Genomic DNA, 22,703 nt, shown 5'->3' on the forward strand with positions numbered 1-22,703 from the left:
TTTTATCATACCATCTCAATAGTCTGAACAATTCCGAAACACATGATAACTAATCATCCAAGAATTGCGTTTGAGTAATGAATTGGGGTACGATACGAAACTTGGGATAAGAGGTATGGAGAGATGATAGTTTGAAGCTTGTGATATTTGAGAAAAGAAAAAGTTACTGACCTTGTAGTAAGAAACCATCTACCTCGGTCGTAAGTTGTTCAGCGAGTTTCTCCCGCAACTCAGCTGTTTGTTCGGTGGGTCGATGTAGAGGTCCATTGAGAGGCTCGCGAGGTTCACGTTGGATTATCGGACCGATCAATTCTTCTAGGTGAGTTGTGAAATCGTCTTCGGTGTCAATCCCGGAATTTCGTACGAGATCATCGACTTGGAGGGCAAGTTGGGTCAATTCGGTTCTGTCCGTCAGACTACTTGTCATTGTATCATCATTCAAACATCTCATAGACCATCTCACATACCATCTCATAGGACATCTCATAGACCATCTTCCAAATAGGAAATCACCTTTCAACCATGTTACAATACATAACCTCTTCAAGGCCAGCGTTCACAGTACATGGAAGGTCGTATAAGGATTCACCTCTCTGACTTGGAGTAAGATGGGGAGAAGGGGTACCGGCGGTTGAAAAGATTACAGATGATTTGATAAAACTCACAAACCCTCCCAATCCACCTTTTCGGGGAAACTATCAACACGGATCAATACCTCATTTTCGAACTCTTTCAACTTTTCCTTCCACTCATCCGCGGAATCTCCTTGCATATCAAGTATCGTTTCCCTCGTCTTACGAATGGCTTCTGAGAAACCTGACCAGTTGTATCCTTTACGACTATGATCGAATTCCTCATTGTTCAAAGAGTTCGTGGCTTGGTCTAAAGCATGAAGCAAGGGATGATGGTGAAGATCTTTTGGAATGACTGGATATAAAATGGAGTAAGATAAGTCGGTTAGTGATTCAATCAGGTCAGTGATGATAGATTTGAACGTCTGAGCGTCGACGAGACGATCATTGTCGATTTCCATTTCTGTCATTTCTCTGTGGTTTGAAATGGCGAGGTGAATTTGAATATCAGAGAAAGTAGTAACAGTAGATGAGTATCTCAAGTCAGAGGAATTAATAAGAGCAATATGTCAAATTGAAAGATCTGGTGATGGGGATGTAAGAGGGGAGAGGAAGTGTGAAGGGGTGGGGGGGGGGTGGGGGGGGATAAGTATATTGTCGAGTTGTCGATCGTCGCATCGCTGAGCTTGGAAAGATATGAAAGGTGTTGGGACAGCTGAAGGGCGGTGTGTTGGGAGGGAAGCGAGACAAGGGGTGATTGAAGCAAAGGAGCAACTCATAGCTGTTGAAGCGACTCTTGTTGAAAGAGGTTTTAGATAACCTGCCTCTTCGAAGCTGTGAATGTTTTACAGTTTGTGAGTACTGTGATAAGCAGAGGTATACCACCAGTGGTTTCAGTTGAATCAGTGAGTAGTAGTAGTAAGGTTAATGGCCATGGCCGGAAGGACCGGAACTGATAGGGAATTGCCGTTTTGAGCGGTGACAAGTAACACCATCCCCTCCCTTACCCACCTATCAAAACACCCATTGTCTTTCTTCTTATTCCTTATCGTCGTCGTAAACCCCCTTCTCTACCTTCTCACTTCCCCCACTTCCCCAAATCATCCTGTGATCTTCATCGTTCGCATCACATTCATCATCCCTCTTTCGACCATCGGACTGCGGACCGAGCCCACCGAACCACCACCGCATTTTGCCTCCCTCCCCACCAGCTCCACTCATACGCTCCACGTGTATCTTCTTTGCTTCTTCATCCTTACATCTTTGATCCTAAACCCACGTTCTTTCTCTCCGATCCCTCCTCTCCCACCCACGCTCCAACGTAGATCACCATGCTCAAAGGCGTAAAGGTCAGTTCTCTCTCTCTCTTTGTCTTTATAACATGCCGCTGACAAAGCAGCAATTTTGGCCTTCCTCACAACCACCTACATCCCAATCCAATCAGAATGGACAACTTCCTGAACCATCACCTTCACCCACCATGTCACCTTCTGCATCCTTTTCAGGTCTCGGAGCTGATCAAGCTACTCCCCGCGCTTCCGCCGTTGCCAATCCATTCGATTCCGTCCCCACTCCAGGTCTCAGTCGACAAACCGCCAATCTATCCTTGGACCCTACACGTCGTGCTTCTCCAGTCATCGGACAACCTAACCCATCGGGACTGCGCACACCCACCCATGGTTTATTACCTTTACCACTTGGTACCCCCGGAGCTGGACAACCGACCACAGGTGTTACCGTTGGTGGAACTGTGGGAACTAGCAGGGACATCGGTTTCGGTCTACACGAACCTCCAAAGATGCGTAAAGCTTTGAGCAAATTGGGAGAGTCTAGAACTCCTGAACCTGTGGATAACAAAGATAGCGATTCTCCACCTAGGGCGTTGTTAAACGTCAAATTGATTTCGGCTAAAGGTTTGGCAGTTTCGAACGCTCCGAGTGCTCACCCTCAACCATATGTGGTCATGCAATATGAACAAAACGAGTATATATCAAGACCTCCTCGACCCGTCACTTCTCATCAAGGCGTTCCATTCACTTCGGCAGCACCTCAACCCATTGTACCTGGTAATCTCACCCGGAGTTCTTCCGGATTAGGAGTGGGGACTATCACCAGGGCCTTTGCTGATGCGGTGGGGAGGGGAAAGGGTAAGAGAGAGATGGATGGGAGTGGGACGCAGACGCCAAGAGCGGAAGAACCACCTGCTGGGTCTTGGTTAGGTAAACCCGGTCCAGGCGATCCAGTGTGGAAGGAAGAAGTCAATTTGTTAGTCTCTTCTTTGATTCATAGGGTGAACTGACAAGTAGCGATGTGACATCTAGCAGTGCATACCTTCACGTATCAGTGTACGATCGTAATCGTGCTGGTGAAGGGTTCCTAGGGATGCTGGATATCAAACCGGTTTGGAAGGATGGGTATACTTTGGACGGATGGTACAAATTGGGAACTAGAGGTACTGAGAATGTTACGGGAGAGATTTGGATTCAGTGCACTTTCCATGCTGTTCGAGTGAGTCTATGAGATTTTACATGACATTCGCTGACTTGTAGCCCAAAGGTCATCTGAAACCGTCCGACTTCGAATTCTTGAAGCTGATTGGTCGGGGGACCTTCGGTAGGGTCTTTCAAGTACGTAAGAAAGATACTCGTCGGATATACGCAATGAAGGTTTTGTCCAAGAAAGAGATCGTCGCGAAGAAAGAGGTTGCTCATACTATTGGCGAACGTAAGATCCTTCAACGGTCATTGGAATGTCCTTTCCTCGTTGGATTGAAGTTTTCTTTCCAAACTGAATTGGATCTGTTCTTCGTGACGGATTACAAATGCGGCGGAGAGCTTTTCTGGCATTTGCAAAGAGAGGGGAGGTTTTCAGAGGAACGTGCAAGGTTTTACATTGCGGAGTTGGTCCTGGCTTTGGAACATTTACATAATTATAACATTGTTTATCGGTAAGTCTTTAAAAGCTACCAACTGGAACCATACTCATGAACAGCGACTTGAAACCTGAAAACATTTTATTGGACGCTACCGGCCATGTGGCATTGTGCGACTTTGGTCTTTCCAAGCCTGACTTGACAGAGGATCAACTAACCAATACTTTTTGTGGCACAACCGAGTGAGTTTTCCTCGTCTTTCACCGACCATCTGACTAATTATCAGATACCTCGCTCCTGAAGTTTTGCTGGATGAAAAAGGTTATGGCAAAGCGGTCGATTTTTGGTCACTAGGAGTACTTCTTTTTGAGATGTGTTGCGGTTGGAGTCCATTTTACGCCGAACAGACTCAAGAGATGTATCGATTGATATGTGAGTGTCCATATATATCCCATTTCCCTCTTGGACGACCTTGTTGATATTCAGGTTATGGTAAAATAAGATTCCCAAAACATGTCATAGGTGATGATGGAAAACAATTCGTCAAAGGTGTAAGTCTCTCCACTCCTTCTTTCATCCTCATCTTCAATCTCAATTTCAAATTTTATGTCGATTTCCACTCACCGTCCCAGTTGCTCAATCGTAATCCTCAAAACCGACTCGGAGCCAAACGTGGAGCAGCAGAATTAAAAGATCATCCTTTCTTCTCATCAATCAATTGGGATCTACTCTATCGTCGTCAAATCACACCACCTTTCAAACCTATAGTAGATTCAGACGAATCAGTAGCAAATTTCGATCCTGAATTTACCAATTCTTCTTTAACAGATGCGGGTATACAACCTTGGGAAGATGATGATTATGGTGTTATGCCAGGTTCAGTAGGTAGAAGACATTCTTATTTAGGTCCAGGTGGTAGTTTGAGTGGTGGACAATTGAAAACACAATCTGGTATGGCTATAAATAAGACTCAAAGACCGGATTTAGTCGGTCAAGGTAGTCCATTAACAAGTTCTGTACAAGAGAATTTCAGAGGTTTTACTTATACTGGCGAAAGTGTCATGGTGAGTTGAGTACGAGTACACCTTTGACTTCTTCCTTCCTTCCTTCCATCCATTCTTCCTTCCTTCCTTCCCTCCTTCCCTCCTTCCTTCCTTCCTTCCATCCTTACTTCCTTCCTTCCTTCCTTCTTTTTTCGGTTTCTGTCTTTTTTCGGTTTCTTCGGTTTTTCTTCATTCCTTACTATCCTCTTCGTGATGTGTTGGTTTGATGGAAGTTGAGAAAAGAGTTGATATAAACATAGCCTCAAAGTATGTTGGCAGCCAATGATCCTATGGAAATTTCCGATCATGAAGAAGCCGTAGATGATGATGATGATGAAGAGGAGGAGGGGGAAGAAGAAGATTTTGATGATGATGGGGAAGATGAAGATGAAGAAATGGAAGATGGTTTACAAACTCGGAGACCTAGTGATGCTCATATGGGGTGAGAAGATGAGTGGAGCGGGGGGTGTAAGGGGAAGGGGTGATATAATATAATCTGTAGGAGTGGAGGAATGGGAGAAGGAGAATGAAGCGAGGAAAAAGGTTTGTAATGTTGAAATTTGCATTGTATCAACCATGCAAGTGATAAGGTATTATTACAATTCATCCTATTCATTCTATCCCTCCAGTCTCTTTTTCAACCTATTTCAGGAATCATAATATGATTATAAATTCAAATGATCCTCTGAAACCTATACCTATACTAGCACTGTTAATTGTCAGTTGCTTATCAAAACAAATCACAAGGAAAGATGTTGAAAAGACAAAAAACAATGCTGATATGATTGAAGTTGATATCTTACAGATAATCTACATATTTTTACATTTACAAATATCTACCAAATGTATTAAGTGAAATAAATGAATTAAACCATCAATCATGATAAATGATGAAAATCCATTAAACTCCATAAAGCGACTCTATGATCTTTACCACCACTAACAAACCAACGATATCTAAGTCCGACTTGGTCTAATTCATCATCACTTTCTTCTTCCATATTCATATCTATAGTTTTATCATCCAACTCTTTTTCTTTTAATCCAACATCTATTCCTCCCGTTAAATTGATACCTTTGTCCAAACCTTTAACCTCGATGTTGTTGATAGACTTTTCAGTTCCAACTTGGTTACTTTCTGTATCAGGGAGAAGGACCGTCGATACATTATCAAGTAACAAATGAGGAGAAGGTAGGGGTGGAGAAGGTGGATTAGCAAAAGCTAATACATTCACAGTACCTCTATGATAATTCAATATACCTAATGGTTTGAAAGTAGATGTTGAATATAACCTTATCTTACCGTCCCATCCTCCTACGGCTATCACTGAACCTTGGGGTGAGATGGAGAGTGATGAATTACCGATTTGACCCGTTGAGTGTTTTTTTATGAGGGGTGTTTTTGGGTTTTCGTTGATAGGACTTAGGGGTGTGCGTGAGTTTTCATTGAGAGGGGTTCGGGGTATGGATGGGGTTTCGTTATTGGGAATTGGAGGTTTGTCTGGGCTTTCGTTGATTAGATTAAAAGGGGTGTTGATAGGTTTATTTATTTGGTTCGGAATTGTATTTTTGACTTGCTTCATGAGCTTGGGACGTGGGTCCGTGTCTTCGTCGAGAGGAGTCGCTTGGGCGAGATGAGGAGGGATTAGAAGATGGTATTTTACCAATAAATGATCCGCAGAAACTGTGAATGCTTTTTCAAAGTTTTGATCGACTACCATGGCCATGACTGATATCAGTCTTAATTTCACGTTGTTACCCCGTAGGTTCGACATCGAGATCTTTCTTGTACAACACTGGATACTAGACACCAGATATTCTGAGGTCGACACCATGTAGTTTCTTCTGAGAGAAGAAATTACTCTGAGCCAAAAATTGAGAGTAGTTCGTGAAAGAGGTGAAGAATAAGTAGAAGAGGTGAAGAATAAGTAAAAGAGGTAAATAATAAGGTGACAACTCAAGAAGTCTCAGCGTAGAGCGAGAACAATTGAGAAAGAGAAAGGTAATAAAAAGAACTTTCAGATTTTGAACAAATGAAAATGATAACGAATGTCAAACGACAAAACTTACCAGATTCATTATGACCTTTTTCACAATAAACCATTTTCCATCTCCCTTCTGATAACTTACCATCCCATCGTTCTTTAGGATCAGGATTAGAACAATACCAAACTTCGATTCTCCCATCTTCATATCCCAACGCTAAAGCTAAATTCCCATTATGGATTGAAGTAGAAGTGAAAAGATGTAAATGAAGAGACATTATAAGACCTGTTCGATTTCGATTTTCGTCGGAAGAAGAAATTGGATGATAATTTATAGCTCCATATATTCTATGTAAAGATGGAAGATGATATATATCAGCCTGAAATCAACATCAAAATCGTCTACACCACACACTTAGAACATACTTTTTAGCTTTCGAATAAAAACCATTTGGGATTTGGAAAGTTGGGAATATAGGGATTTGGGAATCTCTGAATATTGAAGAAATCTAACATACTAATTCTGAATTTGTGATATTAGGTACAACCATCCAACCTTGTTTACCATGATCTATATCGACCAAAGATAATTTACAAAAATTCAATGAGTTTGTTGATAATTCTTTCCATATTTTCGGTATTAAACCACCTTCAGTACCTGCCGTAAGGGAAGAAGAAGAATTTATTAATTGTATTGGTTCGTATATATATATCAAATTATCTCTTCCATGACTGTTCTTTTGATTAATCCTAATAAGACAATTGAAAGATGTAAAAGTAATCACCTTATTAAACGTCCGGACCATTCGGTAAGTGTTAGGATACTATCTGAATGAGCACGCCAATAAGCTACTACTCTACGTGTTCGGAGATCGAGGATGGATATACGACCGGATTGATCACCTGTGTAAAGGAGGGTGTTGGAGGGGTTGAAATGGACGGATGAGATGGGAGATGTATGTGCTCGGAGCAGATGGAATGGGGGTGGTGGTGGGGTGGGCATGTTGGGAGGTGAACACTGTCCTCTACTGTACAGTGAGGGAAGAGGGAAGGAAGGTAGAGAGAGACATTGGATGGGAGGGAGATGGAAAGGTGTGGCAATGTGGTGTGGTGTGGCAGTTGTTCCTATGACACCTTTGGCCTTTGAGACCTATCAGGTGTAGCCATGTAGCTATCAGAGATACCTTACGCTTCATGAACCAAAATCCAAGAGCGACTGACAAACGATGGGCTGGATATCGCGACTGCTGACCGAACTTAGGATACCTTTCAAGTCAGGCATGCTCAGTAAAGTGGGGACGGGCTCGAAAGCAACACAGCTGCTAGTCGGCAAGAAGCCCAGGTGCCAAGTGGAAGCCAACGTATTTGATCTCATTGGTCAACTCATAGAGTTATATTCATACCTGGACCAACCCTCACTCTTCACCTTCTCGTACTGACCATTCCTCCAAGTAATTTCGAATGATCATAAGGATACACTTCCTCTTCCACTCTTCTCACTATATCCCTCACGTCATCCTGAGAGTCCAACTTGTTCACCTCCCCCACCACCATCTCTAACAACTCTTCCAATCCCGCAAATATCTCCTCCCAATCTCTCTCCGGATCTGACATCACCACAGCCGTATCTAATCCATCATCCCCTTCCTTCGACATTCTTCCTTGCGGCCGAGAAAGAGGTAAATGTACTTCCTCCGGATCCTGCTTCCCAACTCGCAAACTCTTCCGCTTCAATATCCCATTCAAAACATTTCCCATAACTTCCCATTCTTCCCTCGTCACTTTATCCCCAACGTCCCGCAAAGGATGGCCTAACAGACCCCTCAAGAGACCTCGCCTGTGAATCACTATTAGATGCCGACAGATCAGATCTATAGCCCGAGGCCAGCCGATCTTATACCGTCTAGCAAGTCGGAGGGCTATGATAGCTAAAGGGAGATCTGAATGTCTGAGAGAGGTGGAAAGTAGGGAGTCGAGTAGATGTGCGTTGAGAAAAATACGAGGTGTTTGGGATAGTAATTGATAGAGAAGAGATCTGAGTGGGGGAGATGGATGATGTTTCAAAACCGCTAGATAGATCGTCCATGAATATACGTCTGACCGGGGGGTCTCTCCCGATGTATTCCTTTTTGACGACGACAGGAAGGTGTCGGTGATTTGGCGGTAAGTAGAGGGATTTTGAGAAGTACTGACGATGACTGGAGAAGTTGTGAAATGGGAAGAAGACTGAGGAAGAGGTGAAGAGAGGAGCGCCCATACTCGCTCAACTGCAATATAGGTTTTACCCACCGCTTCGGCTTGTAACCAAGCGTTGAGGAAAACAACAGGTAAATAGTCTTCCCCTCCTAATAACTTTTCCAAATCCCTAGCTAGAAGAGATGGTATATCTTTTCCCGTCTCCTCTCTTTTCTTCCCTCTTCCCGCCTGCTGTTTTATGGAATTTCGTATCTTTTCAGTCCACAGAGTCAACACACGGACACACGGTCTTGCAGCTTCTTCTCTCATACCCTCCTTCACCTCCCAATCGATGAATTGTCGCTTCAACACTTTTCTATATCTTTTCAACACTCCTAAAGCCCCACGTAAATCTCCAGAGATAGTATGAGCAGAAACCAAGATATCCCACATTGACCAATCCCATTCTCCCTCTGTTTTGTTTTCGGCGGAATAACAAGCCGCGATGATCTTTTCGATATCCTCAGGTGTGCCTCTAGCTTCTCTTACAATAGTCCGACAAATCATTACTAGTAATTGAACATCCAACCCTGGAGGTAAAAGATGAAGTGTCTTCTGAACCAGAGGAAGTATCGGTTCTCCAGCTTGACCAGCTAAATAAAATAATGTGGTGAGAGAACGGGGAAGGACAGGAACACCTTCTTTCAATTGTCGATTGAGTAGATCGTTGATGGATGGTAAAGCTGGAGATAATGGAGCTCGGGAGAAAGCGTAAATGAGTCGGTCGTATAACCTACTTCGGGCGTGAATCCGAGTTGGGGAGGAGAAATGAACATCTTGTTGAGAATCAAGTATTCGATGGGATTGAGCGAGGATTGAAGAGATCTCATTTGGTTGGGTCAGGATACGATGGAAGATGTCACGTAGTTCACCGTGGTTAGGAGAGAAAGGTCGAAGAGGGGTTTTGTATCCTCTCGGAGGAAAGGGTTGTGGGAGGGGGGAGGAAGATGGTAAACGGGAAGATATGAGTTCGATGAGTGTCGAAGGGCGTGTGAGGGGTTTTGCTGATGTCATATTGTTATTAAGATTATGAATGTTCTTGTTGAGTGACCATTCAAGATATCATCTGATGTTTGTTGAGCAGATGAGAGTAAGATGATGAGGGATGAAAGAGAAAAAAGAAATTTCGCCAAGAACTTTGGGATAATTTCGATCACTCGCTCGTCATCGAATCGTTTATAACGCTTAACTGTCCAAGTCACCTTCCTCTCTTTACACCTCCACCATCATGTCATCTTATTCTCCCAAGACAACGTTAACATCTCCTACATCTCCTCAATTTCCTTCCAGACCACTCCCAAAACGAGGAATATCAACTCCACCTCGTCGTTATTCACCCCTCCCAACATCTTCGGCCGAAGAATGTCTATCCCCAACCAACGCTTTCTTCTCCCCAGGAGCAAGCGCATTAGACCTTCATGCTAGGAACAATATCCATAGAAAACGTGCTAAGAAAGGGATGACATTTGCAGAGGTACATCAAACGGGGATTATCTCTAGTGAAGAGAAGAGTCGTTTATTCGATAAGATTGATCTTGATGAGAAAAGTATAAAACGGTTACCAAAGAAAGTTAGTCCTGAAATCAATTTTCTTATAGCCTCAGAAGCAAGCGAGGAAAGTTGACAAATAGTCAAGACCTTATTATGAACATTTGGCCAAACTCAAAGATCATTATCTCGAAGTGGATTCTCTACTCTCTGGGGAATTACCAACTAGTATAGCTAAATCTTTCTTACCAACTACCAAATCTTATACTCGTCAAGTAGGAGATTTAGAGGAAGAAGTCAGAGGTAATTATTTTCCTGCTTGGTTAAGAAGAGGTTCTTCATGGAGGGCAAATAGAGAAAGGAGAGAGAGGGGAATTGCTGATGATGAGGAGGAAGGGGAGAGGGAGGTTTTGTTACCTAGCGAGAGGGATGAGAGAAGGGAGCGGACAGCCAGAGTAGCATTGAATGGTTAGTTCTACGTAACATCTGACGATCATTCTCTCCTTCTCTTACAACACAATCTCTTTGCCCTGATGAACCTGCTTATCTAGCCCACAATGCTCATCAGAAAATAACATCATCCGCATGAACATTATATGTGAAGCAGTATTGACGGACAGTCAACACAATCATCAACGCTCTTTTAGTAGCAGCGAAAACAGTCGCAGTACTATATTCCAGTTCCATCTCCCTCACGGCCAGTCTGGTAGATTCAGCTCTAGACCTCTTGAGTACATTCATAATATTGGGTACGAGTTGGGCAATAGGTTTACAGACGGATAAACATCTAGTAAGGCTTTCTTTCCTCGACATTTTGGATCATACTGATGAGTAGTATCCAGCTGGAAAACGGAGGTTTGAGCCTTTGGGAGTGGTAAGTTTCACCTTTTTCTTCCTATTACACAAACCCTAGATTTCCGGGGAGCTCCTTTAGATTGGATTACCTGGGTAGTGACCATTTTGGAGGCGCGACCTGGCCAAGGCAACAGTTGACTCTTTGCAAGTATGATATGAGTAAAAAAAGTGGGTATAATATGATTACAGACTAACACATAGCTCATATTTTCCGTAGCCATGATAGCTTCCTTCGTCCAAGTTTTTATCGAATCTTTCCAACGAGTAATCGGACCACAGGGAAAGAGTCCAGTGGAACTTAGCGCCATAGGTATCGCGACTATGTTAGCTACCATAGGAATCAAAGCTGTAATGTAAGCTGTTGAAAACTTCTCGCTGTGAAAGCTTACCTGTAGATGGGTTTGGTGTTCCCGTATACCTTCTTCCGGTGTACAAGCTCTGGCTCAAGATGCGGAGAATGACGTTTGGTTTAATATCATGTCTTTGGCTTTTCCTGTGGGTTTTCTTCTCTAGTGACAAGTGTCACATCTGCCTCTGTTCCGAATTGAGGGAGGGGTGTTGTCTGTGAGGAGGGACGAAGTGTGACACAGTGCCGTCTTTGCAATTGAGAGATAGTTTTTGTATGGGGATAAAGTTGCAACATAGTATCGTCTTTTCAGGTGGTCGGCAGATGGAAGAAGTTGACGAGGGGAATTGGTGTGACCTAGTGCTGGCTTGGCAGTTGGAATTTTGTCTCAGAGGCTTAGAGAGGGGTAGGAAAAGAGTTGGCCCTGACCTCCAGTTTATCGGAACGAAGATACATTGGCGTTTACTCGATCCTATAGGTGGTATGGTACTTTCGACATATATAATATTTGAATGGGTAAAGACTTTATTACAAAACTTTGCAAATTGTCAGTTCCATCCTTTTTAATCTCCTCGTCACATCATGTTTCTTCTTCCATCGCTATCCCAATTATAACGTGTTTATCTTGCCCCACTTGTGTGATGGATCTGCTCTTTGGGACTCGTGGTGAACTTTCCTCATGACATATTGACCGGTAATCTACCTGTCTTGCAAACTGTCTTACGGAATCATGAGAAACTCTCCTCATTTGACACGTTGGGTCCGTAACCCAGTTCTCTTCTGAACTCATGATGATCTCTGCTTCGATGCAACGTCATCGAGGGAAATGTGAAAGTGAAACAAGAAGAGTTGATCATCAGTATCTGGCCGTACAGCAAGTAGAGATCACCTTACAAGAGTTATATACCTCGTCACTCGATTCAATCCAGTTTTGGAGATTGCAGATGTGGAATGTTATCATATAGGGTGGGTCTGTTTCTTTCCCTCTCTTTTCTTCATCCACTCCAAGTTTCCTCTTCAGTCATTACCTTTTGACTCGGTATTTCACTTTTCTTCTCTATTCGTCGATTCGTCCCTGCTTCAATATCGTCCATGAGATTAAATTCATCCTTCGCAAATCATACTACCAGTTTCATCTCGATATGGTCAGGTTCTCACCACATTCTCACCTGTCCACATTCCCACATTTCCACTTTCTCACACTCCACCTTTCAGCTTCACTTTCTTACTTTTACACTTTCCCAAATTTCACATTTCGCCATTCCAGAATTCCCCTTACATATTGACATGTTGCGTGATATAAATGTTCATGGTAAAACTCGGATGAATGCTGAAACACACACAGTGACGATTTGATAGTAGAGATAGATGTCATTTTACCTCATTCATCAACACTTCATTTCGCTCATGATGTTGGGGAAACTATCCAATGTGTTCTTGAAAGTCTTGAGGGGATTATAAGGGGGTATGTTCAGGGGGTTTAAATATTTTCTTTTTTTTTTTACTGTACATCATTTTTTTTCCTTGACCTAAATCATCTTTCCGGTTCCCCTTTACAAACATTCAAAATACACATCAACTCTCCTTTGTTCAATATCTCAGATCTCCCGCCCCCCCCCCCCCCTCCCCCACAATCTTTTCAATGGTCGATAATCCCTCTCAATCTGATAAAAATACCTTATCGTTTTCTTATCAATCTCGTTCCATCTTAACTTTCCAACTTTCCAACTTTCCAACTTACCAACCTACCTCCCATCTCCCCTAGCTCGATTCAATCACCTCTAAACCAGCACACGATCAACGTCTTGTATTGAATATCCATATTGTGTATGAATACGTGATAAGTGACTAATGACAAAGTTGTGATTATTCATCTTCCAACCCGTCAGTTTTCCCCTCATAAACCACTATATATAATTACTGATGATAGACAACAACATACATCCCGTTTAGTCCCACCACCACTAGGAACGATCGATTCGACTTCTACTGAACTTTCTTCTGTACAGGATGAAAGTATAGATTTAGCTACACAAGGAACTTTACAAGTTTGTTCAGGAGGTGGGAAATCTGATATCGTTAATCTGAATGGTGAAGATGGACTTGTTTCATAAAGACTCAAATGATCAAGATTATGTTGTATGCATACACGACCTTAGTCTCCCTGGCTCCCTAGGCCCTTTCAATTCTCACGGTCTATGGGATGTTGAGGATCATGTAATGATGCATTCAACTTGATTTAATTGATGATGGTAATGGTCCTAATGATAAAGCTCCTTCCCATTCAACTTCCACCCATTCTTCTTTACAACCTTCACAATCATCTTGACAACCGAAAACCAATATACTACCCCATTCCATTTCCCCAATCTCTTCTTCTTCCTCACTTTCTCCATCTTTCTTCTCATCAAGATTGTTTATACCCTGTCTGGTCAACTTGGCAATCTCTTTCTTCCTCTGTACCTCACTCAACTTTCCTTTCTTCTTCACTACGTTCTTTCCAGTGGTGGTCAATGTGTCAGGTGACAAAAGACTAATCAAAGTAGGTACCAACTGTACTTCAAACACTCTTTTGGAACCACACGAACATCTAGGTACGGAAGAAGGATCGTAATACGTTTCAAAATCTAATTCATCTTCATCTTCCGGTTTAGAAGGCAATGGTACTCCCGGCCAAAGAACTTTGAACGTTTTTGATGTCGATGAATAAGGAAGTGGAACACCATTCAGGTCGTATCGTAATACATGACCTTGGGCACCTTGTGCATTGGACAGACGTGCGACAAAACGCTGTAACACTTCATCGACACCTTTACGAAGGAGACGTTCCCATTGTTCGTCTTTCCAAGAAGGATCGTCTGGACCTTCGGAAGAGGCTGAGGAGGAGGAAGTTGGGGGAGGAAGGTATTCACCGGTGGTGGTGAGATATTGAGGGGGTTGGTATGCTGGATAAGGGGGTGAGTAGGTGATTGCGGAAAAGGGGCTGGTGGGTGATGTATCTTTAGATAGGTTGGATGGTAAAATGGTTTGTGATGGTGTGGTCGATGGATCGCTCATAGCGGGTGGTGATGTAGTGGGTTGGGAAGGTGAAAAAGAGGGTTGTGTAGATGAAGGTGTTTGAGGTTGGGGAGAGGATGAAGAGAAAGGATTTATCGAGGACAGGGAAAGGGAAGACAGATCTGGAAGATGGGTTTGAGAGAAGAGGGTGGAACTGAATAAAGAGTCTTGAGGGGTTGATAACTAATCGTCAGTCGACAGCTTCGTTGAGTAGAAAAGGGGGGAGACTCGCTGAGAATGGATTCTGTCTTGCTTTTTCTCTTTCGGCAACACGAGCCGCCTCTTCCTTTTTCCTAGTCTCTTCGACATCCCGAACGTACTCTTCATTCCTTTTCGAAGCACGGAAAGCTCGAATGCTAGTTATCAGCTAGAAGAAAGTCGTACAATAACTTTTTATGGAGGTCATACATGAGAGGGTGACCAATATGATCTGTGCGGAAAGTGAGATCAAGACCGGGTGAAGAGGTAAAAGATACTCACCTCCCATATTTCCTCTGACACCTCACTCTCGAACATGCGAAAACATAGACGGTCCTATCATTCGTTCCACCTTCAGGGGGACAATAGACCTGTACCAACAATGGCATGTCCCCGCCGCAAACTTTACATTTCACTCTAACAGGGACATCAGCCATGGAAGGGAAAGTAGGATACCCTCCAACGAATGATACATTGGGAGAATTTCTATCTGGGTGATTATCAGATATGATTCCATCAGGAAGAGCTAGTAAAGTGTTAGAGGTTGGTAATGAAGAAGTTGATGATCCTGATGGTGAAGAAGGGGACATGATAGATTTGCTCCTGGTTCATCAGCCTTCTTCACACTTTGTGTAAGACGTGTCATGAAAGATGGCAAAGGTGTAGAGTCAGAATAAAGTCGCCAAACTAAAGAAAGACTCGGCATCACCTTATTCCATTTCACCATTTCACCATACGCCCTTGATCCCCTGCACGAGAGACGAAATTACCAAGACGGTAGTTCATCTTCCAGCTAGGGAGGGAGAGTGATGAGATGGATCAAATCTGAAAAGAAAGGTTAAGTCTCGTCATCGGTATCATCATTCTCAAAAGTGTGTCATGGGGTTGTCAGAGGAGAGAACGCTTACTTTTGTTACAGTATATAGAAGGTCTGACAGAAGTGGAATGGAATGGAGAAGACGAAATTTCTTGGAAGAGAGGGGCGGAGGGGGAAATGCCACGTCAGTCTTCCACGCGAATGCTTTTCAGGGTTGATGAACACGTGATATGTGGTGGTCCGAGCGGAGGTGGCGGTGGCGAGAAGTGCGGGGCGGTACAGTAGCTCAGACATGCGAGACACCCTTCAGCCGTCACCCCACAGCGATTGGAGCGGGAGTACAGTTCAGCGGCGGGGGCGGTATATGTAGCTAGTAGCTCGTAGTTAACGGTTCAGGAGTAGGCGGCCAGGCGGGACAAGAGTCAAACCAATAGCAAATCAGAGACAACTGTCACATCCACCGGTCTTTCTTTTGAGAGTCGCACGAGGCTTAGTGACGGCAACGTTCCACTCAATCACAACCGGGTCAACACAAAAATCCCCTTCCTTTCTTCTTCCCTCCACTTTCAAACTCTTCTTATATTATACTACTACCTTTTCCATCTAAAACAACTTAACGATCATTATGCCGCTTCCGGAACAGACATACATCCCCGTACCGGGCTTCGAACAGCTGTCCAGGGATTATGAACGTTACAACACCGGGTTGGAAGGTTCGAAGAGTACCAGCGGTCAGTGCGAGTTCTGTTTCATCCTCGTTGCTTGACGATAGGAGAGAGTGTAGTGAAGGGTCGTGATCCTTGACAGTATACTACCAGCTTCGTAGAAATTGTTGAGCTTGTGATTCTATCATCCCTCACTTTCAGTCCTGGAGACTTGACAAACATCAGCAGTGCTGATTTCTAGCTTCTCGAAACTTACGACCTCAACCCACCAGCAGCTCTTCAGTGAGTACTTCTCTCAACATTATCATATAATCCAATCATATCTTATCGTTCCTTACGTATCACTGATCAACAGGGAAATCGTCTTTCTCGAGCTTCTTTAACTCAACCATACTCTGATTATTCTGATCCTTACCCTACCCCATCCCCAGAACTAAACGCCGATTACTCTTACAAAGACTTACCTCCCGCTCCTATCCCCACACCTTCAGAAACTCCTGGCGAGATGCCAATGTCTATGGCTCCTGGAGCTTCTATGGCTTCAAGGGGGAATAGCGAAGCTTATCAAAATATCCCATCAGAATCGTATTACCCACAACAGACTACAGCGTTTACCGCCACACCAAGGAGAACGAACAAAAAGTGGTGGGTCATCGGAGCGATCATATTGGGTATCGCAGCTGTGATCGCGATCATCGTTGGGGTGGTGGTCAGTCAAGTACACAAGAACTCTTCCAAGGGATCTTCTAGTAAGGATACGAGTACGAGTAAAAGTGGGAATAATGGTGGAACGTTGAGTGATCCGAATGATCCGAGTAATTTCGCAAAGGATTCAAGATTACATCAGTCATTTTGGGGTTTTGCCTACACGCCGAATGTAAGTAAATGTCCTGAGTTACTGGAATTTATGTACGGGAAGGGTTGTTTGCTGATACTTAGGATACACAACCTCCCTGGTGTGGTGCGACGCAAACGAATGTCACAAAAGACATACAGGTCAGTTGACCAAGCCAGTCCTTACACAGCTGACACATTAGCTTCTGTCTCAACTCACCACCCGTTTAAGATTGTATGGTTCGTTATGCAACACCACGGCTTTGGTTCTCCAGGCTATCCAAGATACAAAGACCAATTTGACTGTTTGGCCAGCCATTTGTAAGCTAAAATGGTTTCATCCGCCTTCAGCTTACCCTCAGATGTTGATTCCAACGAAACAGCTTATGAAGCTCAGGTGACTGCTCTGAGCGATGCGTTGACGACTTATGGCGTGGATAACGTTGAGGGGGTGAGTTCTCTCACACCACGTTCAAATCAATTATCGAGAACACCTGTTGATGGCAGGTTATCGTCGGAAACGAATACATTCTAAACACGGCGGGTTCATCGACCAACACATCCGCATCGTACCTCACAGCTGTGGAAACGATCACGAGCAAAGTCGCCGATGTCAAGTCGAAGCTCTCAGCTTTGAGTCTTTCAAAGACGTTACAAGTTGGCACAGCCGATGCTGGGTCGATCTTATCTACGACGCTGGCCGAGGGTATCGATTTTTATATGGCCAATGTTCACCCGTACTTTGGTTCCGTGGCTATACAAGATGCAGCGACTTGGACCACTGAATTCTTTGGGAACTTTGATACCGTAAGTCAAGCTTTCCGCGCTTCGTCGATATCCATATGTCAATGCTAACGAATAGTCTGTCGCTGCGACCGCTTCCAACCAACCGGCCTCCTTCATCGCTGAAACCGGCTGGCCCACTCAGTCTATGGATAAAAAAGATGCCAGTGACGGTGCTGGGTCACCTCAGGGTGATGCCAGTGTGGCAAATTTACAAAGTGAGTCTTAAAATCTTTTCCGGGTTTTTCGCTGACGAGTAGCATTCCTGGATACTTTTGTATGTCAGGCTACGACCAATGGATCTGCATATTTCTAGTATGTCCTTTCCATATTCCACCTTATCCTCTTGCATCTCAAATAACACCTGGTATGAAGTATCCCGCTAAGACGCAGCTTTGAAGCATTCGACGAACCATGGAAGGCTCAGTTTGGAGGGGTTGAACCTTATTGGGGGTTATTCGATTCGGATAGGAATTTGAAAAAGATTACTATACCTCAGTGTTAATGATGACGATTAGGACGAGGACGATGATTAGTTAATGCATTTGTCGATTTGTTGTACGAGGTAGAGGGGAGAAGTCATTGTCATTGTCAGAATTCACAGTCAGCGGGTCACTCCAATCGTAATGGTGTCTCCAAGAATGCGAGCGGAGTAACTTTTCGGACGTCGGAGAATAATTGCGGAGTGATAGACGGCAAACGGTCCGTACTTTCCGATCGTATCGAATGACGACCAAGCATGCGTATCTCACCGTCAGAGTGAGCAAAGAAGCACAGTAACTTATGTATGCAAGAGTGGAGCATTGGACAGAATTGTTTCTTTTTACAAATACTTCTATTAGTCGAAAGATAGAGAAGAAACAGCGGAAATACATCAAGTTAGAGGGGTAAGAAGGAAAATGTTGAATCCTCTACCTCAACTAGGTTCGACGGAATTCAGTGGTCATATATCTTTAAACGAATTACAAGATGTTCAAGATGTTCAAAATGTTCAATCTTCTATCGTCAGAAGTCAAACAAGTACCAGTTCCCATTCGGAACTACCCAAGATCATCAACGAACCTTCAAACGTCCCAAACTCAAGAACTGTCGAGACTTCTCATCATACGTTTCTAACTCTACACAATGAAGTCCGTGATGTATCACAACTGGATTCGACGGATCAACTTGAAGGTAATCATCAAATATCTCCGGTGAAGCTGACGAGTGGGATAGAAGGGTATTCTCAAATATCTCCAGTGAATGTGATTGGTCAACGGATCATAGGGAATCGATCGATAATTCCAGAACAGGACGGTCAATTCACTGAGAAGATAAGAGAAGAAATACACTTGACAAGGAGAGATGAAGAATCACACTTGACAAGGAGAGATGAAGAAGAAGTTCACTTGACAAGGAGGGATAGAGAAGAAGTACAATTGACAAGGAGAGATAGAGAAGAAGTACAATTGACAAAGAGAGATAGAGAAGAATTACAATTGACAAGGAGAGATGAAGAAGTACAGGGAGAAGAAGGGAATCAAGAAGCCAGTATACAACTTGGGATATTAGAACAGCAAAGAAGTTTAGATATTGGGATACCTATTTCTTTCAATCGACGAGATGGTCATGGTTCAAGTGAAGGATACAAACCTAGTTTGTATGTGGCTGCTACTTTAGTTTCGTTACATGGATGGGTAGGTTTTATCTCTTTACGAACTCCTCTTCGTCACTTCTTCTGCTCATCCCACCTCTTCTTGTTATTTATCTCCCTCTTCTCCTCTTCCTCCTCATTAGTTCTTGTAGTATCCCAATCGTCTAAAACCTCCGGATCACTTAGATCCTCCTTCTCTCCCTGACTCCCCTTTCGACCAGGTATCCAACTGTCCAACTCCCAATCACTCAGCTGCCTAACTACACAACCAGCCCCTGGCCAGTGAAAACCATCCCATAACCACTCTTTCCAGACCAATATGATCGTTCTAGTAAACAACACAATATGTCCAAGAAACATAAACTCATCCTAGCTATTCGGTTTCGACACAGGTTCCATAGGTCCCGTAACTGAAATGATTCAATTCTTCCCTGTATCCCCTTCCATACAAGGTTTAGTAGTAGCTACCATCCTTCTCCCTGCTTTAATCTTCTCTTTACTCTCTGGACCATTGGCAGATCGATACGCAAGGGTAAATATCATGTCTGTCGGAACTGCGATTTTCGCCATTGGTTCAGCTATAGCTGCCGGTTCGAATAGTTTAGGAATGTTCGTAGTTGGGAGAGCTATTTCCGGATCAGGGGAAGGTTTGTTTTTGAGTCCTGTGGGTGTTTGGTTAATTGAGAGTGCACCGAAGGAGGTGAGTGATGGGTTGTTTTTTTTCTACTCGCTGAGGAATGCGCTTCTCCCTTTTGTTCGGTTGGATTTTTCTTCTCTGGAAAGTGTGGAGTGGAATACCTCATTATGTGGATGTGCGGAAGTCCTTGTTTGTTTTGAGATTGTGAATCGCCATATTCTTGCCATTGTGCGGTATATTCATTCTTGGTAAATGCCATCGGATCCACCGCTTTCAGAGATCGACGGATGGGGTGATAGGATTTGAGTGGATAGGAGGGTGAAGTGTGAGGAATTCGAGTGATGGATAGTCGTAGATCATGGTGTGATGAGCAGAAGAGGAATTATATGCTGATAATAGAAACGAGGAGAGATTAGTGGATTGGTACAACTCATCATTGTTGTGAGTCCTTCTCATCAAGTAGAAGACAAATCAGTACTGAGGTTCAGATCGGCGTGGCCGCAGGATATTTCACAACGTATGGAAGTAGTTATATACCTAACGATTGGCAATGGCGTATACCGTATATTTCTCAAGCTATCATGGCTGCGTTTTTAAGTTTCGTGGTTCATGTGAGTTCTTGTTCCCCCGTCCCCCTTTCTCCTAATTCCCTATTCCTTCTCGCTCTCCCTTCGCATCTCCTCGCCCCTCCCTCTCCTTCTCACCTTCTACTTCCTCCCCTTCCCCTCCTTCCCCAAATTTTGCCCTATCTCAATTTCTCCCTCTCCCCGGGCTCCGTTGTCATATCGCCGAATCAGTCAAGTTCGAGACTGATCCCACCAGACCAGATTCGTACCAGAATCCCCACGTTGGCTCCTACTACGTTCATCAAAACCTCACACAGCACTCATAATCATCGAAGCTTTCGCACCGAACGCCGCTAGCGCCGAAATGGAAAAATCCGAGTTGGTGGTTCGTTGTCAACGTGAGAGACAGGAAAGGGAACGAAAAGCTGCCATTGTTGATAGAGAGAAAACGTTATCGGAGAAATTAGGTGTGGATGGGATGACAGAGTGTTTTCATAAAGAGGAAAGTAAAAGGTGGAAGGCTGCTTTGGGTATCGTAAGTTTTCCCATCACCATTCCATCTCTCCTCTTTTCATCTTCTTCTTTTCTTTCTCACTCACTCTCTTCTTCTCCCCATCCGGGACTGGATCGAATTTTCCATCAAATCGATAAAAACCGTCTTGCGTATGATGACCATATATCTTCATCCAATTTGCTTGTCTTCTTTCCATGATAGATAGGCGAAACAGAGGAAATATGAAATTGACACTTAGTTCTTCCTTGGAATCCAACAGTTATCCGGTGTAGACGCAGTGTTATTTTACGCCCCGATAATCTTCACTTCAGCAGGTATATCCTCTAAACAAGGTTCTTTCCTCGCCTCTGGTGTGACTGGAATAGTGGGCGTTATGTGAGTATTTTCTTTTCTCTTATATCCATGCACATCTGATTTTTCTCAAACCTTATCATTCGTCGACGTAGCCGGGTGATGGGTGATGGGTGAAGATATAAGAGAGCTGATAATTAGCGCTATGATACCAACTCAAAAGTATTTGGTAGATAAAGTCGGAAGACGTATCTTGACGATTATAGGGGGGTTAATCATGGGTCTCGCTCTATGTATGTCCATCCTCTCCGACTTTCTCTTCCTTTTCCATCTCACCCTCTCTCTCCTGAAGTTGCTTCGTATTCATGCCTCAAACCATGTACAGCTCGTCCTTCTCCTGAGCGATAAACTTGTCCATGAGCTGAAATCAAGTGATCATCGGTGTTTTGTTCGCCGTCGAACCAGTTGGAAAGAAATCTGTAGTTTGGGCAGTTGCTGGTCTTATTTATATTTTCATAGCTGTGTGAGTACATATTTCTTCTTCTCTCTTCTACCTTCCTCTCTCATCATATATGTACCTCCATGAATGTCTCCTTATCTTCGTCTTCATAGTCTGCCTTGTATGATCTTCTCCTCCGCCCATTGTACACCTTATTTGAGCCTCCTGATTGCTCAGAACGTCGTATGTCCCATGTCAACTGTACATCCACCAGGAAAGATGACAAAGGCTCATTTATCAGTTTCCAAATGACTTGGTCAGCCACTCTGAAAACGTTTTGTAACGAGATACAACCCAATTCCACCCGAGCCAGCGTCTCCGCCCTTGCTCAATGTGCCAGTAAGTTCTTCCTCTTCCATCATCACCTGAACTGAACGCTAATACCCGACTTAGATTGGATAGTCAACATCATCATAGCCGTCGCGACTCCTCCTTTTATTAAATATTCCCGAAGTGGACCTTTCTTTCTATATGGCGCATGTTGTGGTAAGTCTCTCATCATCTTCCTCAACACACATATAATCCCACAAGCGTCAGAGTGATTCTCGTATCAAGAGGCTTAGATGAGTTACACTGATGATCACTATCAAGGAGCAAAGTTGAAATAATCGACACAAGCTGATATCAGTCATCGGTGGTATAGCTGGGATCTTCATGCCTGAAACTAAAGGTCTCAGTATGCAAGCTATCGATGATGCTTGGGATAAGAAAGCCGCTCAAACTCGATTGAGAATGAAAAGAATGAGACGGTTAGTTGGGTTTAGACATGAATCAGAAGAAGTTTCATTGACTGGAGTTCCCCATTCGGCATAG

At 43.6% G+C, this 22,703-nt stretch overlaps 8 protein-coding genes across 8 annotated transcripts in view; 4 read left to right on the forward strand and 4 right to left on the reverse strand.

Moving 5' to 3' along the window:
- Positions 1 to 1,042, reverse strand: part of TREMEDRAFT_64197 (uncharacterized protein) — a gene marked incomplete at both ends in the record, with an annotated part of 3,127 nt that extends 2,085 nt beyond the window's left edge. Inside the window, 2 exons of the mRNA XM_007006462.1 lie at positions 172 to 404; positions 666 to 1,042. Of these exons, the coding sequence (XP_007006524.1) occupies positions 172 to 404; positions 666 to 1,042 (610 nt within the window). The remainder of the gene's footprint in view (positions 1 to 171; positions 405 to 665) is intronic.
- A 1,328-nt stretch (positions 1,043 to 2,370) lies between these two features.
- On the forward strand, positions 2,371 to 4,933 carry TREMEDRAFT_33287 (protein kinase Sch9; the record flags this gene model as incomplete). The annotated part of the gene is made up of 8 exons (XM_007006290.1): positions 2,371 to 2,837; positions 2,879 to 3,080; positions 3,122 to 3,519; positions 3,564 to 3,686; positions 3,731 to 3,876; positions 3,931 to 3,995; positions 4,077 to 4,508; positions 4,748 to 4,933. 8 exons carry the CDS (start codon positions 2,371 to 2,373, stop codon positions 4,931 to 4,933), a joined length of 2,019 nt encoding a protein of 672 aa, XP_007006352.1.
- A 432-nt stretch (positions 4,934 to 5,365) lies between these two features.
- TREMEDRAFT_64199 (uncharacterized protein) lies at positions 5,366 to 6,750 on the reverse strand (the record flags this gene model as incomplete). The annotated part of the gene is made up of 2 exons (XM_007006463.1): positions 5,366 to 6,216; positions 6,618 to 6,750. 2 exons carry the CDS (start codon positions 6,748 to 6,750, stop codon positions 5,366 to 5,368), a joined length of 984 nt encoding a protein of 327 aa, XP_007006525.1.
- A 2,255-nt stretch (positions 6,751 to 9,005) lies between these two features.
- On the reverse strand, positions 9,006 to 9,779 carry TREMEDRAFT_57491 (uncharacterized protein; the record flags this gene model as incomplete). Its single annotated transcript, XM_007006376.1, has 1 exon — positions 9,006 to 9,779. A coding segment is annotated over exon 1 (709 nt), but the record flags the coding sequence as incomplete, so codon positions are not given.
- A 156-nt stretch (positions 9,780 to 9,935) lies between these two features.
- On the forward strand, positions 9,936 to 12,880 carry TREMEDRAFT_33448 (uncharacterized protein; the record flags this gene model as incomplete). Its single annotated transcript, XM_007006317.1, has 9 exons — positions 9,936 to 10,277; positions 10,339 to 10,663; positions 10,816 to 10,985; positions 11,031 to 11,069; positions 11,252 to 11,403; positions 11,446 to 11,545; positions 11,832 to 11,943; positions 12,257 to 12,362; positions 12,742 to 12,880. 9 exons carry the CDS (start codon positions 9,936 to 9,938, stop codon positions 12,878 to 12,880), a joined length of 1,485 nt encoding a protein of 494 aa, XP_007006379.1.
- A 724-nt stretch (positions 12,881 to 13,604) lies between these two features.
- Positions 13,605 to 15,254, reverse strand: TREMEDRAFT_74460 (uncharacterized protein). Its single transcript, XM_007006564.1, has 3 exons — positions 14,934 to 15,254; positions 14,686 to 14,809; positions 13,605 to 14,636 (listed from the first exon to the last, which is right to left on the reverse strand). Exons 1-3 carry the CDS (start codon positions 15,239 to 15,241, stop codon positions 13,626 to 13,628), a joined length of 1,443 nt encoding a protein of 480 aa, XP_007006626.1. The 5' UTR covers positions 15,242 to 15,254; the 3' UTR covers positions 13,605 to 13,625.
- A 1,982-nt stretch (positions 15,255 to 17,236) lies between these two features.
- Positions 17,237 to 18,255, forward strand: TREMEDRAFT_33542 (uncharacterized protein; the record flags this gene model as incomplete). The annotated part of the gene is made up of 6 exons (XM_007006331.1): positions 17,237 to 17,288; positions 17,330 to 17,418; positions 17,475 to 17,774; positions 17,830 to 17,968; positions 18,011 to 18,065; positions 18,144 to 18,255. Coding segments are annotated over 6 exons (747 nt in total), but the record flags the coding sequence as incomplete, so codon positions are not given.
- Positions 18,256 to 19,765: 1,510 nt separating this feature from the next.
- On the forward strand, positions 19,766 to 22,703 carry TREMEDRAFT_33221 (uncharacterized protein; the record flags this gene model as incomplete). The annotated part of the gene is made up of 9 exons (XM_007006275.1): positions 19,766 to 20,097; positions 20,481 to 20,631; positions 20,843 to 21,121; positions 21,339 to 21,464; positions 21,582 to 21,684; positions 21,824 to 21,914; positions 22,132 to 22,229; positions 22,284 to 22,376; positions 22,519 to 22,703. Coding segments are annotated over 9 exons (1,458 nt in total), but the record flags the coding sequence as incomplete, so codon positions are not given.

Source organism: Tremella mesenterica, assembly GCF_000271645.1.
Source record: "Tremella mesenterica DSM 1558 unplaced genomic scaffold TREMEscaffold_10, whole genome shotgun sequence".
NCBI lineage: Eukaryota > Fungi > Basidiomycota > Tremellomycetes > Tremellales > Tremellaceae > Tremella > Tremella mesenterica.